The sequence below is a fragment of the Phyllobates terribilis genome, unplaced genomic scaffold (genome assembly GCF_046119375.1).
Source record: "Phyllobates terribilis strain yellow unplaced genomic scaffold, ASM4611937v1 Scaffold_10__3_contigs__length_209671492, whole genome shotgun sequence".
Classification (NCBI taxonomy): Eukaryota; Metazoa; Chordata; class Amphibia; order Anura; family Dendrobatidae; genus Phyllobates; species Phyllobates terribilis.
In genome coordinates, this window is record NW_027362770.1 from 169,940,573 (window position 1) to 169,955,065 (window position 14,493).

Genomic DNA, 14,493 nt, shown 5'->3' on the forward strand with positions numbered 1-14,493 from the left:
GTTCCATTTTGGGCAGAGGGAATTAATTTTCTATAACCAAACATTCGATTACAAATTAGAATAAATTGAGACTTAACAGCGCAGGTCGGGTTTTGTCTCCTGTTAAATTGTAAAACTGGAGACACATACAAGACACACCAATTTTATGGGCAGGCTGGTTTTGCATTAGACTTTGTGGGCATCACGTGAACCCTGCAATGTTTTGTGGTTGAATTCATAGTTTTCCAGGGTGAGTTCGTTGTGGCTGGTAACAAATCTAGGTTAAAGACTTAGACATTATAATTGCGTCCAAAATGTATGTAAAACCAAAAAGTGGCACTGGCAATTAAACTGATACCGTAAGAGGAAAAAAACGACCCATACCACAGCAAAAAATGTGGGAACCACTAGCAGCAGCACTACCGGCATTTCCTACAACAACCGTCCCGGCAGTAGTAGTACCAAACAAAGTTCACAATTTTCCCACTGTGCCGCTGGCAAGCGTATTAGTGGGGAGGAAGTGGAGGGCATAATGGAATATTTGTCATAGTACTCGTCTTAGGAGAAAGTAACTAGGGGACAAGATAGTGCACTAGGGTTTTATCCAGATAACAATAGCGATCACAAAAGCAGTTACACTCACCTGGTCTGGTTGTGTGAAACACAACACTAGATTGGCATAGAAGTTAGAAATCCCAGCTCCTGCAGCACCTCGGGTTGGATGATCCAACGTGATAGCAGATTGTTAGTGGAAGATGGGTATCCTACACTGCAGGTCTGGATCCGATGAAAAATGTAGACAGCCATGAATTAGTAGTAATACGGTTTATTTTCTACACGTTTCAATGTAATCCAACTTCTTCTTCAGGAAAAAACAGGTTTTTATAATGATAGACTGTACCGGTGATGCAAAACTTACTTTCTTGAGGGTACTCAAACATCTCAGAAAATAGGGCCTGTTTTTTGAAAGGCTTGTTGACAAGCCATTGCTTCTTCACATTGAAAACTGCTAGTCAATCCCTGCTCCCTAAAAAAAACCTGATTTTTAGAAGGCATGATAAAAAGCCTTTGTAATTGTTTACTAGTGGGATAATTTTTTCACTACTAGTTGAGAAACCATTACTTGTTTACTTTCAAAATTGCTAAACACAACTGTTTTTGCTCCCTAAATAAAGGGATAATTTTTAGACGTCTTGTGAAAAGGCTTATGCTTCTATATAACACAAAACTCTACTACAAAGGTGAGGTTGTTGAAGACAGTTTTATGTCACAGGTTTTTAACCATGACAAAACTGAACACAACAACAAGAAACAAGGTAGTTATACTGCATCAGCAAGGACTCTCACAGGCAAAGATTTCAAAGCAGACCGGGATTTCAAGATGTGCTGTTCAAGCTCTTTTGAAGAAAGCACTGTAGACACACTGGTCAGCCAAGAAAATTTAGTGCAGCCGATTAGACATATCATGCTTACTTCCCTTAAAAATCAGGAGATGTCCAGCAGTGCCATCAGCTCAGAACTGGAAGCAACAGGTGGGACCCAGCTACACTCATCTACTCTTCAGAGATGTCTGGTCAAAAGTGGTCTCCATGGAAGAATTGTGTCCAAAAATCCATACTTTTGACATGCAAATAAGATTAAGCGACTCAACTATGCCCAAAAACTTGGGTAGTGGTGTGTAGAAAAATTGCAGCAGGCGCACTGGACTGATGAGTCAAAATGTAAAATATTTAAGTGTAAAAAAAGGAATATTTTTCACCAAAGAGCTGGAGATCAGTAAAATAATGAGTGCCTGCAGGAACAGGGAAGTATGATGGAGGATCCTTGCAAATTTGGTGTTGCATTTCAGCAAATGTAGTTGGGGATTTAGAAAAAAAGAAATAAAGAAGCTCACCACGCCAATATCGTTGAGGATACACCAGAAAGTTGATGAATGTGTGCCAATTCCTGCTGGTGAAGCTAAGCTATTGTAAAACCAAAGAAGAAAAAAAGGATTTTACGGCACTTCCATCCATAAAATTAATCTTTTTATTAGGAACTATGACTAAGGGCGTAGTGTACACCAGAAACTCCTGAGGTTTTAATATCATAATGGATCCTCCAGTTTTTAAATGAATCTCTAATAAAAAGATTGATTCTATGGATGTGCTGGAAAATCCTTTTATTCTTTCTTGGCTTTACAGTAGTTGGGATTTGTTTGGGATTTAAGGTGTCCTTAATGCCCAGTAATACAAGAGGCTACTTATCCATCAGAAAATGTCAACAGAAAGGCGTCTGGTTGGCAGGTTAATGACTCCAATAATACAACTAATGTCATTAGGAACAATTTTCAGAAGTAATGAAAAATGAGGAGTTTGGGCAATGATTATCTGACCCCCACAGAGCCCTAATCTCAATAAAGTCAGTCTGAGATTACATAAAGAAACGGAAGAAACAACATCAACAGAAGATCTGTGGTTAGTACTCCAAGAGGTTTGGAACAACCTCAAATACTGTATACAAGTATAAGTGGTAGAAGAATGATGTCACCAAATATTAATGTAATTTATTGTGGATTTCTCTTTTGTTCATTCACTTTGCATTTTGTTTATTTTTAACAATTAACACTTTTATTTTTCAAAGCATTCTGACTTTGCAGCATTTTTCCACATCTGACTAATTCGTTTTTACAGTACTATAGATCTGAACCAACTGCAGGTGGCAAGGTATAGTGTCACAGTTTATTCATGATTACTATTAATTGTATAGAATTTTATCTTCTATTTTTAACAAATTTGTCTTTGATGCGTTTGCTCCTAGGCAGTCATTTTGATTTTTTTATGAAGATTTTTTTAATACAGATTTATAAATCACATTCCTCCAAAAGAAGAACAAATAAGAACTAAGGTACAATCATGTGACCAAGACCAAAAATTAGATATTCCACACCAACCCCAGTTATTAATAGAGGACAGTAATCAATTATGTCATCAGATGATCACAGAGAGTCAGATAGAACTTGACCTGTTCTTTTATGTTTTCCATTTATTAGATGGTCAAATGGCAAATTTCTGACTATCCGCCACTACAAATTGTTGGGCAAATTATTAAAACAGTTCAGATAACAAGTCATCAATTTCCCAGGATTATGTTGTGAAGAACAGCTCGTCTGACCTTTACTAGCTGCCTCCTTTATGTAGAAAAATTGAGGAACATCTGATCAGAGATTCCATTGTAGAACAACAGCGCAATGGGATGGAAATGTCTTCTAGTAACTGAGAGGGAATTATAAGCAGCGTATAGATATATGATCAGGAGGATATAATATTAGCAACTGATTATCAGCAAAAGTAATATGATCCCCTCATTATTAGATTCTTTATCACCAGTTTCTTATATTATGATGGTTTCTTCCAGGTTCTGCTTCTCCCTAATATATTTCTAGAAGGATCTCTTTCCTGTCATGTCTCATTGAATACTGATTATTGCACCTCCACAAACCCCAGGACTTGTTATTATCTCCTATTAGTGACTGACAACCCATCCTACAGTGTCCATTTTAGGACATGATCAGATATCAAAATCAAACATCAGAATGATGTCAGTTTGAGGCTAAATACCCTGTCTGACAAGTGATTCTGACAAGTGACTTTGAGAAGTGACTTTTACAACTGTAACAATAAAAAAAAACCTCACTGTTTGCTGATGGGACTTGAACCCAAAATTCTGTGTTCAGAAACCAGTGCACTACGTATTGAGCTATTAACTCAGTTGAGTAAACATATGAGAGTTATATTTGTTTATATGATTTTCAGTGCAAACCTGATTGAAACTCATTGGGACTTATGCACAGACTGCAAGCAAGCCAAATTCAAATGATGTTTGATTTTGATGTGTGAGTCTGATGTGTGACTTTCTTCAAACATCAGAATCACAATGATTTTGTGTCACCCTGAGTATTTTCATGGTTGATCTCATAAGAAAAGCTTCCAGATGCTAACCCTTCACTGGATAGCTCAATGGTAAGGAATCAGCCTCTGGAACTACAGTTTCATGGTTCAAATTCAAATAGAAATATTATTGTTACTATTTTTTTTAATTATGCCTGTTTAGCACACAATCTACAGGGGTGTTTTACTTTTAATATCTGACATTCTGATTGTCATCCTGATGTGTTAAGAGTTTCAGACATGCTGTCTATTTGCATGGTAAATTACATAGCCAAAGTAAATTGGGAGGCACTAATTTACTACATATCTATTTCCAAGTGACTGTACATTTGCATGCAAATTGCCTCTTCAGAGAAAAAGAGGACTTGTACTCTATAGCGCCACCTATTGGAAGTAGCAATCCTACAAGTCACAATTAACCCTTTAACGAGTCATGCAATATGACTTAGGATAAAAGCCAAATCAGAATCTCAATTTGCAGACGCAATGTTTCAGCCTGTTGGCCCTCATCAGTGCCAAGTATAAGAACTGATTTGGCTGGGTGAGAGGCTCTGAACTGAGGTCTAAGGGGTAGCGTTTCTCCTTATGGAGAGTGACACACTAGCTCCAGCACGTCAAGGTAAGGAGGCTTATTCGCCATGCAATGCTCCTCTGGGAAATTTAATATGCAAATTGCCTCTTCAGAGAAAAAGAGGACTTGTACTCTATAGCGCCACCTATTGGAAGTAGCAATCCTACAAGTCACAATCAACCCTTTAACAAGTCATGCAATATGACTTAGGATAAAAGCCAAATCAGAATCTCAATTTGCAGACATTATTATTATCCTTTCAAACCAAAACTAATAATAATAGTAGTAGTAATAATAATAATAATAATTAATAATAAAAAGTTCAGTGTTCCTACAGGTTTTTCTTGGCTTATGAGATTAACCATGATAATACTCAGGGGGTCTAAAAGTAATTGTGATTCTTATTCTGATGTGTGAGAAAAGTCAGCTATCAAAGCCAAGCATCACTGAAGTTTGTGTGCACGCCAGCATCATTTGAAAAACAGAAGATAATTTTATCTGCACCAGGGATTTAAGCTCAGAAGGTCCTCTCTGTGAGGCAAGAGAGTTACCATTCTGTCATAAGCGCAAACAATGCAGCCAGATGGTTTTTCTTGGTTAATGATATTTACTATACAAATACTCATGGTGTCTGGAAGTCCTTCTGATTTTGATGTGTGAATAAAGTCAGGTGTCAAACTCATTCATCAAACTCATACATCATTTGAATTTGGTTTGGACAATGTCTGTGTGAAAGTTCTGTTTGCACTGGAAATAACATAACCAAGTAAGATGCCCACTTTCCTGTAATGAGTGAATAGCTCGATGGTAAGTGTGCTGACTATAAAACATATGTTTTTGGTTTCAAGTCCCAGTAGTGACACTCAACTTTTTATTATAAATTATTATTACTAAAAATGTATTATTATTATTATTATTATTATTATCCTTTCAAACCAAAACTATGTGACACAGATTCCTTACCATTAAACTATAGGTTCATTATTTGATTATTTAGGTAGTGATATCTATATATATAATCGTCTTATCCCGTCTGTCTGTCTGTGTGTGTCTGTCTGTCCAGGAAATCCCGCGTCGCTCATTGGTCCAGCAGCGGCCAATGAGCGCCGCGGGATTTCTGAAAAAAGATGGCGGCCGTTAGCGGCTCATCTGCGGGACGGAGCTCAGCGGCGATGCAGCTGGGAGATGACGCCGCGGACGCTATTTAAATGTGGCGCCCAAATCGGTGATTGGTCGCGGGCAGCGTCCGCGACCAATCAGCACAGCAGTGTTTAAATGTGGTGCCCAAATCGGTGATTGGTCGCGGGCAGCGTCCGCGACCAATCAGCACAGCGGTGTTTAACTTTTGCGGCAAGATCAGTGATTGGTCGCGGCCGAAGATCGCGACCAATCACCGATTTGTGCGCCACATTTAAATAGCGGCCGCAACCAATCACCGATCTTGCAGACACATTTAAACACCGCTGTGCTGATTGGTCGCGGACGCTATTTAAATGTGGTCCCCTAATCAGTGATTGGTCGCGGGCAAGCGGTGTTTAAATGTGGCGCCAAGATCGGTGATTGGGTCGCGGCCGATATTTAAATGTGGCACCCAAATCGGTGATTGGTCGCGGGCTGGACCTTAGTAACACCATGCGGCTACTGTCGGGAGATCAGCGGCTAGGGTGTGAAGGGAGGACCGGGGAGCGGCGCTGCGGGTCGGGATACTTCTGCTGCGAGCAGTCGCTCATGTCCAGGCTTCTTGCAGCGGAAGTAGCGGTACAGGCAGCGGCGCTCCCCGGTCCTCACTAATACGATTCGCTGATTGGTCGCGGTCTCCGCACCTGACCAATCAGTGATCTTGGCACTAAAGTTAAACACCGCTGTGCTGATTGGTCGCGGCCGCCAGACGCGACCAATCAGCGAGATGGGCGCCAAATTTAAACAGCGCTCTGCTGATTGGTCGCGTCTGGCGTCCGCGACCAATCAGCGGGATTGGCGCAAAATTTAAACAACTCTCTGCTGATTGGTCGTGGATGGCAGCCGACCGCGACCAATCAGCGATATTGGCGCCAAATTTAAACACCGCTATGCTGATTGGTCGCGGTTACCGGTCGCAAATAATCAGCATTATTGGCGCCAAATTTAAACACCCCTCTGCTGATTGGTCACGGCCGTGACCAATCACCATTATTGGCGCCAAATTATTATTGGCGCTCTGCTGATTGCGCCCTGTCGGCCGCATACATATTCTAGAATACCCTATGCATTAGAATCGGGCCACCATCTAGTCTAATAATAATTACATAGCAAAAGTAAATTGGGAGTTTGCAGCCAGTTCTTTGGTGGATGGAAAGAAAAATTGACAATAAAGAAATGTTATCATTAGACTCCTTTAAGAAATTATGCAAATGTACAGTCACTTGGAAATAGATATGTAGTAAATTAGTGCCTCCCAATTTACTTTGGCTATGTAATTTACCATGCAAATAGACAGCGTGTCTGAAACTCTTAACCCGTCAGGATGACAATCAGAATGTCAGATATTAAAAGTAAAACACCCCTGTAGTTTGTGTGCTAAACAGGCATAATTTAAAAAAAAAAAATAATAATCCTAATGGGATTTAAACCAGGACATTGTAGTTTCAGAGGCTGATGCCTTACCATTGAGCTACGTAGTCAAGTGATAGTAACTGGTAGCTTTTCTTGTCTTATGAGATCAACCATGAAAATACTCGGGGTGACAAAGAGTCATTGTGATTCTGATTCTGATGTTTGAAGAAAGTTACACATCAGACTCACACATCAAAATCAAACATCATTTGAATTTGGCTTGGAGGAGGTATTTCTGAAAGTCCCAATCAGTTTCAGACAGGTTTGCACTGAAAATCATATAACCAAATAGAACTCCTAGATTTCTTTAACTGAGTTTGTAGCTCAGTGGTTAGTAAACTGGTTTCTTGACACTGAATTTTGGGTTCAAGTCCTATCAGCGACCAGTGACTTTTTTTATTGTTATTATTACAATTGTAAAAGTCACTTGCGAGAATCACTTGTCAGACAGGGTATTTACCCTCAAACTGACATCATTCTGATGTTTGATTTTGATATCTGATCATGTCCTAAAATGGACACTGTACAGCTGGCGGCCGCCGCTGATGCCAATAGCAGCTGATCGGCGAGGGTGACGGGTGTCGGACCCCGGCCGATCTGCCTTTAATGACTAGTGGACAACCTCTTTAAAGGAAGAGCCAAATAAATTAAAAAAAATAAATAAATAATAATAATAATAAAAAGATGTTAATATATATCTTTTTTATTTTGGTTTTTCTTTCATTGAGTCATTTTGGCAGAGCACTGGCAGTAGCACTCTCAGTCAAGGCAAACCTTTCCCTCTTTTTCTCTTCTTTTTTTTTTCTTCTTTAATATTGATGGATTATTAAAATATTGTTCCTTTAGCAAACTTATTAGATTCTTTATCAGAAGTTTCTTATATTATGATGTTTTTTTCCAGTTTCTGCTTTTCCCTAATATCTTTATAGAACCTTCCCATACACATAATGCAGCATGAAGGGGCTCGGAGAAGGTGGAAGTGAAGGTGTATAAGTGTCTGATGGGGTCACACAGCTCATAAAAGGACAACTGCCCGGCCTCATAATCCAGACATATCCTGACTCTATCACTGGGGATCTTGTCAGGTAACCAGATCTCTTTACTGTCATGTATCACTGAACACTGATTATAATTTCTCCACAAACCCCAGGACTTGTTATTATTTCCAATCACTGACTGACGCCTCCTTCTGTCTATAATGGGATAACACATCCCCACCCTCCAATTCCCTGATCTACTGCTCTCCACATCCCAGTAATGTCGTCCTGAGGTAAATCCCCTCCTGCTCATCACCTGATTATACTGGAATCTCTCTGCTGTTTCTGGACGTTTCTGCTTCTCTCGTGTCCAGGTTGCAGTTTTCAGGTCGTCTGATATAAGGAGATTATTAGCAGCTGTGTTTACATCCAGTAATATGTCTGCAGGACCCTCCATATAGATCCCGCTCCTTATACCTGATATTACCTCACATAATGTGTGTAATGTGTGCGAGATCACAGCCACATCCAGGTCATCTCCATCATGGAGCTGTTTATCATGTCCTCCTGTGTCCTCATCACCTTCCTCCTCCTCAGGATCACACAAGTCACCGATGTCTGGTTCCTGTAAGACAGTCAGTGGATCCGTCATGTTACACAGCTCCTCAATATGTCTCATCTTCCTGGACAGCTCGTCCTTCTTTATCTCCAGCTGATGGATCAGAGCAGACAGTGACAGGGACTCTTCCTTTTCCTGCCTGGAGATCTCACTCAGGACCTTCTTCTCCAGGTCGTCCACCCGTCTCCTGATGTCTGTACACAGGGCAGTGACTCTCTCGGCTTCTCCAGCTGCTTTTTCTTGAGATTTTCTCCTGCGCTCCTCCAGACTCCGGACTCTTTCCTCAGTCTCCTCTCTCTTTGAGGTCAATTTCTGAAGATCATTTCTCAGTTTTTTCTTTTTCTTCTCAGAGGCCTCATCCAGCATCTCCACCCGTTGTCCCCGATGTTCTCTTACCAAACTGCAGGACACACAGATACAAGCCGCGTCCTCAGTGCAGTAATATTCCAGGATCTTCTTATGGACAGAACATTTCCTTTTCTCCAGAGAAGTGCTGGGATCAGATAAGACGTGTTCTGGTGATTTGCTGTGAGACCTCAGGTGTTTATCACACAGAGAAGCCTCACAGTGTAGACAGGATCTAACAGCAGGTACAGGAGAGTCCACACAGTTAGTGCAGTAGATCTCGGTGATCTCCTCTTGTTCTTGCTGAGTAATCAGGAAACGTTCTGCGACATTATGAAGATTTATGTTCCTCATCAGTGCCGGCCGCTCCGGAAACTCTTCTCTGCATTCAGGACAGGAATAAACTCCAGACTCGTCCTGTGTATCCAGCGCACGATCAATACAGACCCGGCAGAAGTTGTGTCCACATCTCAGCATTACAGGATCTGTATAAGTGCTCAGACAGATGGAGCAGAGCAGCTCGTCTCTCAGATCAGCAGACGCCATGGCTGACAGAAGAAGGAGGAAACAAAACTACAATTCTCTGATACTCAGAAAGCAAAGGTCGGATTCAACTATGTAGACACAGGGAGAGGCTGAATCGTAAAAAGGTATTCAAGTCCTCTAAATTCGATATATGAATATGAGTATATTGAAATATAGCCTAAGATTATGTGCACACAGTGCATTTTTGGTGCCAGAAACGCATTGCATCCTTTATCCCATGACTTCCTATGACATTTTGCAAGTTCTTAGCACATGATCAGGAATTTTCTTGAGCAGATTTCATGTGCGAAAAAAAAATGCAGCATGTGGTAAGGGTGCAGTTACACAGCTTAGGCTGACTGGCCTGCACATGAGACCTAGTCCTATGGTGATAATCTCCTGCTGATAAAACACTGATTGTATTGAACCTACAGCACATAGACTAATAAGTGACATCCCTTGAATGTGGCTCTCTTGCTCCATATTATGCTCCTTTCAGATTAAATAGCAAAAACCTGCTGTCTAGCAGTATAGACCTCAAAGGAAGGAAACATAAGCGATAGTACGGGGGGAGGGTAAACTTGGGAAGCATATGGAGATGAAAGAAGCAGACCAACACCTCCATCTCGTCTGCTCTTACGTCTGGGGGAATGTGAAAATTGTAGTCCAATATACAATAGAGCAAAAGTGGTGGTGGTATCCAATTGCTGCATCCAGGTTTCAGGGATTGTCAGAAGGTTAAGGGAATTAGAAAGGAACAAGTCATGGATGTAGGTGAGTGTTATGATCTGCAACATAAACTAAGGAAAGAAAGGGGAAAGCTGTCCCTACAGTAAGACTAAGCTGAATCCCTATGATGTAGCGGGCTGCCTGTTCCTTGTGAACACACCCGCCTTCGTCCTCGGCTAGTCTGAACGGAGACCTATAGAATAAAGGGAGGGGTCCCTAAAAGAATTAAGGACTGGGACAAAAATGGGACACCTCCTAACAGAAGTTGTTGCAGAGCAAAAGACAAACTGACAAGAAGTACTAGAGGTCCCAGAGGACCAAGCAAACTGACAGAGATAGGCACAGAATAACCTGGCTAGATAGAGAGTCTAGAAAACACTGAAGTCCAAAAAAGCCAGAAGGGCGGAGCTGGAATATATAGGCAGCTGGTCACGTGACCGCAAAACACAAGATAGCAAAAACTAACAGGAGGGTTCTAACAGTGAGTTTGTTACACACTGACCGTGAGTTCCAGAGAGCACAATTAAAAACAGGCAAGAGAAGGTATGCAGTAAATGTTGATAAGATTAGCAGGGTTTCTTTATGCAGCAGGACGAGAATTATATTTCTAGTTGATGGACTTCCAGGGTTAGGAGAGATATTGCCATCGACTTGAAGGAGAAAAAAGAGAAAGGTCAGGTGGTTCAGAGATTTGAGTGTTTTGTGTGTTGTATCGTGGTAGTGGATGGATTGGACTGTTTGAGAAATGTGAGTAGGTCCTGAGAGCTGGACATGGGAGAGGGGAGAGAAGGACTCATGGGGAGAGAGTGCACGAAATGTGAAAAAGGCGGGAAGAAGTGAAAGAGCCGCTAGGACATAGATGAAGCAAAGGGATATGATAAATAAATAATGCAGTACCATTGAAGAAGAAGCATGTTTGTGTGAAAATCTTGCATAGCTTACCTATCTCCTGCCCTGTCGAACTACCATGTTAAACAGCAGGCACTCTAACTATATTGCACTTAGAAAGACATTGTACACTAACATACATGCAACAAGCTGATGGAGTCGCTGTCAGAGGCTATATCATACTACTGATTGAGATGAATGATGGCACATATACTCCATTACTTTCTCCGCATCTTTCTTCCTAACACGATTACCAGAATTTGCAAAAAGAGGCCAAATATGAGTTGTGTTGGGTACTACTACTGCTGAGACAGTTACTGCCAGCACTACCGGTGGTGTTATAGCTCCTGCTGGAGGCATCCACATTCTTATCTGTGATATTAGTTTTTTTTCTATCGCCCTGCCACATCCGTCACCCATGACATGTTTGGGTTTACCATACATTTTGGACAAAAGTATAATGTGTCATTTCTTTCTAAACTTTCTTAACAAACTTCACCAATTGTTTGGTTTAAAATGATTCCACCCTTGTCAAAGGAAGCTTAACCCTAAATAAAGAGTTTGCTATGTAACTAAAAACACGGCAAGAAATTTGTGGCAACAGCCTGCAGTATTGTTGTGGCGCCTACGACTGTTAAATCCGACTAATGAAACAGTTGCAAAACCTTAAACTTTTCTTTGTTTTGTTTTTATTTTATAAATAATGACATTGAACCAAAATTTAAACTAAGTTAATGACACGACTGGTAACAAATATGTAGCAACAATGGCAATATGGCCGTGGGTTGTACAGTATCTAAAGAAAACAATTAACACAGGTATTCTAAAAATAAAAAGAGCTTTTATATTAAAGTTGAAGAAAAAAAAAGTGCACGTACCTTTAAAGCACTGAACAATAAGTATGATGTCTGGTGTGGAGGTAAGAGGTTCGATGTACAGGACCCATACTTTGGACGGCGACACGGGCTTTTTTTATTCTTCCTCTTTTTCATTTATATTTATGGATTATTAAAATATTTTGTGTCGTATAGAAAAATTAAAATCCATAAAGACATCTCCAGAGAGGGGACATTTCTCCCTCACATTGAAAATATGAGATTAATTATTACTGGGAAAGTGAGGGCTGACACTCCAACCTCCATTGAAGTAGGGACCTTCTGCAGTGACCAGGTACTTACTACAAGGATCTGCTCTAGGAATCAGCCATCCAGACTGGGATTCGTTTATGCAGAGGCAGCGAAGTACACTTCCCAGGCTAGATCTTCCTCTGATCAAAGTACTGTTCTGAGACTTTTTGGAGCCAGTGGTCAGTGATGAATATTGGGGCTTGCATCCATTCGATATTTATGGGCGATATATTTTTGGTGCCATAGCGAAGGGACTAACATAACGCCTTCACTCACATCACTGTAAGTCCAGCAAAACACATCCAACTTAATATTGGTCCGATGGATGATGATATCCATGTTGAACTCAGCTTTGCAAAGATGTGATAAACCACAGTTAATTTATATTTTATGGGGGCAATCACTTTTTCACACATGGCCCTGATTAACATGGATAATGATAATTGCCCTGAAGATTGTAGTCAGTCTGGTTGCGTCCCCTGACAAACTGGTGGCAGCGTTGGGATCTGCACTACTCCGTGCTGTTATCCGTGGCATTTTGCTTTTAAGACCCTTTTACTTTACACATATTTTTAATACATACTAAAATTATTTCAATACACATTCTTTATGTTCATTAGCTAGCATGGTGATATAGGATTTATTGATGGTCAATATCCATAAGAGGCAATACCAGGCATTCACATATACAAGGAAGAACTGGATGATAGGATTATTCTAGGGAGGAAAGCCGTGTGCTTTTGAAATGCAGTGGAGTAATACTATCCATCGGCCACTAGAGGCCGTCGAGAGGCAATGATGACATCACATGCTCAGGACTTGTGTTATTCATTGCAGGAGCCCATGCTGCTAGCCGGAGAGTGTGCCCTGCACATAGGTAGGACTTCTTACCTCCACACCGGACCTCGTACCTATTGTCCAGTGCAGCAGAAGGTCCCTCTACACCACCTGTGATTCATCCACACTGACCCTATAGGATCATCTATTTATTCCTTGGAGCATCTTCTGCGGCACTTTTGTAATAGTAAGTTTCATCTCCATACAGTGTTACTGTCCTCGGTATACTTATATATACAGTGGGTACGGAAAGTATTCAGACCCCTTTAAATTTTTCACTCTTTATTTCATTGCTGCCATTTGGTAAATTCTAAAAAGTTCATTTTTTTCTCATTAATGTACACTCTGCACCCCGTCTTGACTGAAAAAACAGAAATGTAGAATTTTTTGCAAATTTATTAAAAAAGAAAAACTGAAATATGACATGGAGCCCTGGAGTTAGGTACCGGGCCCAATGGTCGGCAGGCAGCTGATACTGTCTGCAGGCTATTTCAAACACTCATAGAAATGTGTTCAAGTCCCCATCCTTTTCCATCACAGGGAAATGCTCAGGACGGGGTTTAAAACAGCTGGCACGGTTGGACTCACGGGTCTGTATGGAGGACGGCTCCTTCTGAATCCGGGCTAGCTCCAGCTAGTACTGTCGTTCAGCTTAGGCCTCTCGCTCAGCTCAGTCCGCTTGGGCCTGTCGCTCCGCATCCTCTCGGTCGGCTCGGGCCCATTGCTCAGCAGCCTCTCAGAATTTTAGAATGAGCTGCAGCCATCCTTCACGATCATCTGCTGCGAGCTGCTCCAAGGCCATCTGCAGGTGGGAGTCTACACTACCCTGGCTGCGGGTGTGGCTGGAAATCACAGGTGGGACCCCTGCAGCAGTGCCATCCGGGCCTTGGCTGGCCACCCCATCATCAGGGCTCTGCTGTCAGACTGGCTCTGTGGCACCTTGCAACAGTTCAGCAATCAGTTGGGCCTTGGCTTTGCCCGTGGGGACCATATGTCTCAGCTCACAGAGGGCAGTGATAGTGTGTCTTTGACTGCTGTTGATACCAGGACTCTCCATGTGTCGCCATTGTTGCCAAATAAAAGATAGGACAGAAAAACAAGAGAAGGGGAGGGGATGCAACTGCTACACGTACAGTAGTGTCTCAGATGAAAAAATATTAAAACACTGAGTCTGATTTCTTAAAACTTTGCACTGAATTCTCTCAAGAACCGTGCAAGTTTTCACTGACAGGAATGATTGCTCAATCCAGCCACTGATGTTCTGTAATATCCCACCCCTTGCCACCAATTTGTCAGGTATTCCCCAGGGACAAAACCGGGGAAATCACACAATATCTCACCGTTAACGTCACTCTCTCAGGATTGAGCAGGGATT

The 14,493-nt window shown here is 41.4% G+C and overlaps 1 protein-coding gene across 1 annotated transcript; it reads right to left on the reverse strand.

Moving 5' to 3' along the window:
• Positions 1-7,758: 7,758 nt before the first annotated feature.
• LOC141164647 (E3 ubiquitin-protein ligase TRIM11-like) lies at positions 7,759-9,602 on the reverse strand. The gene has a single exon (XM_073650129.1). The coding sequence runs from the start codon at positions 9,556-9,558 to the stop codon at positions 7,954-7,956; it is 1,605 nt and encodes a 534-aa protein (XP_073506230.1). The 5' UTR covers positions 9,559-9,602; the 3' UTR covers positions 7,759-7,953.
• Positions 9,603-14,493: the final 4,891 nt, after the last annotated feature.

Coding starts and splice junctions, on each gene's coding strand:
- LOC141164647 (XM_073650129.1), bottom strand. CDS start 9,558: ATGGCGTCTGCTGATCTGAGAGACGAGCTGCTCTGCTCCATCTGTCTG.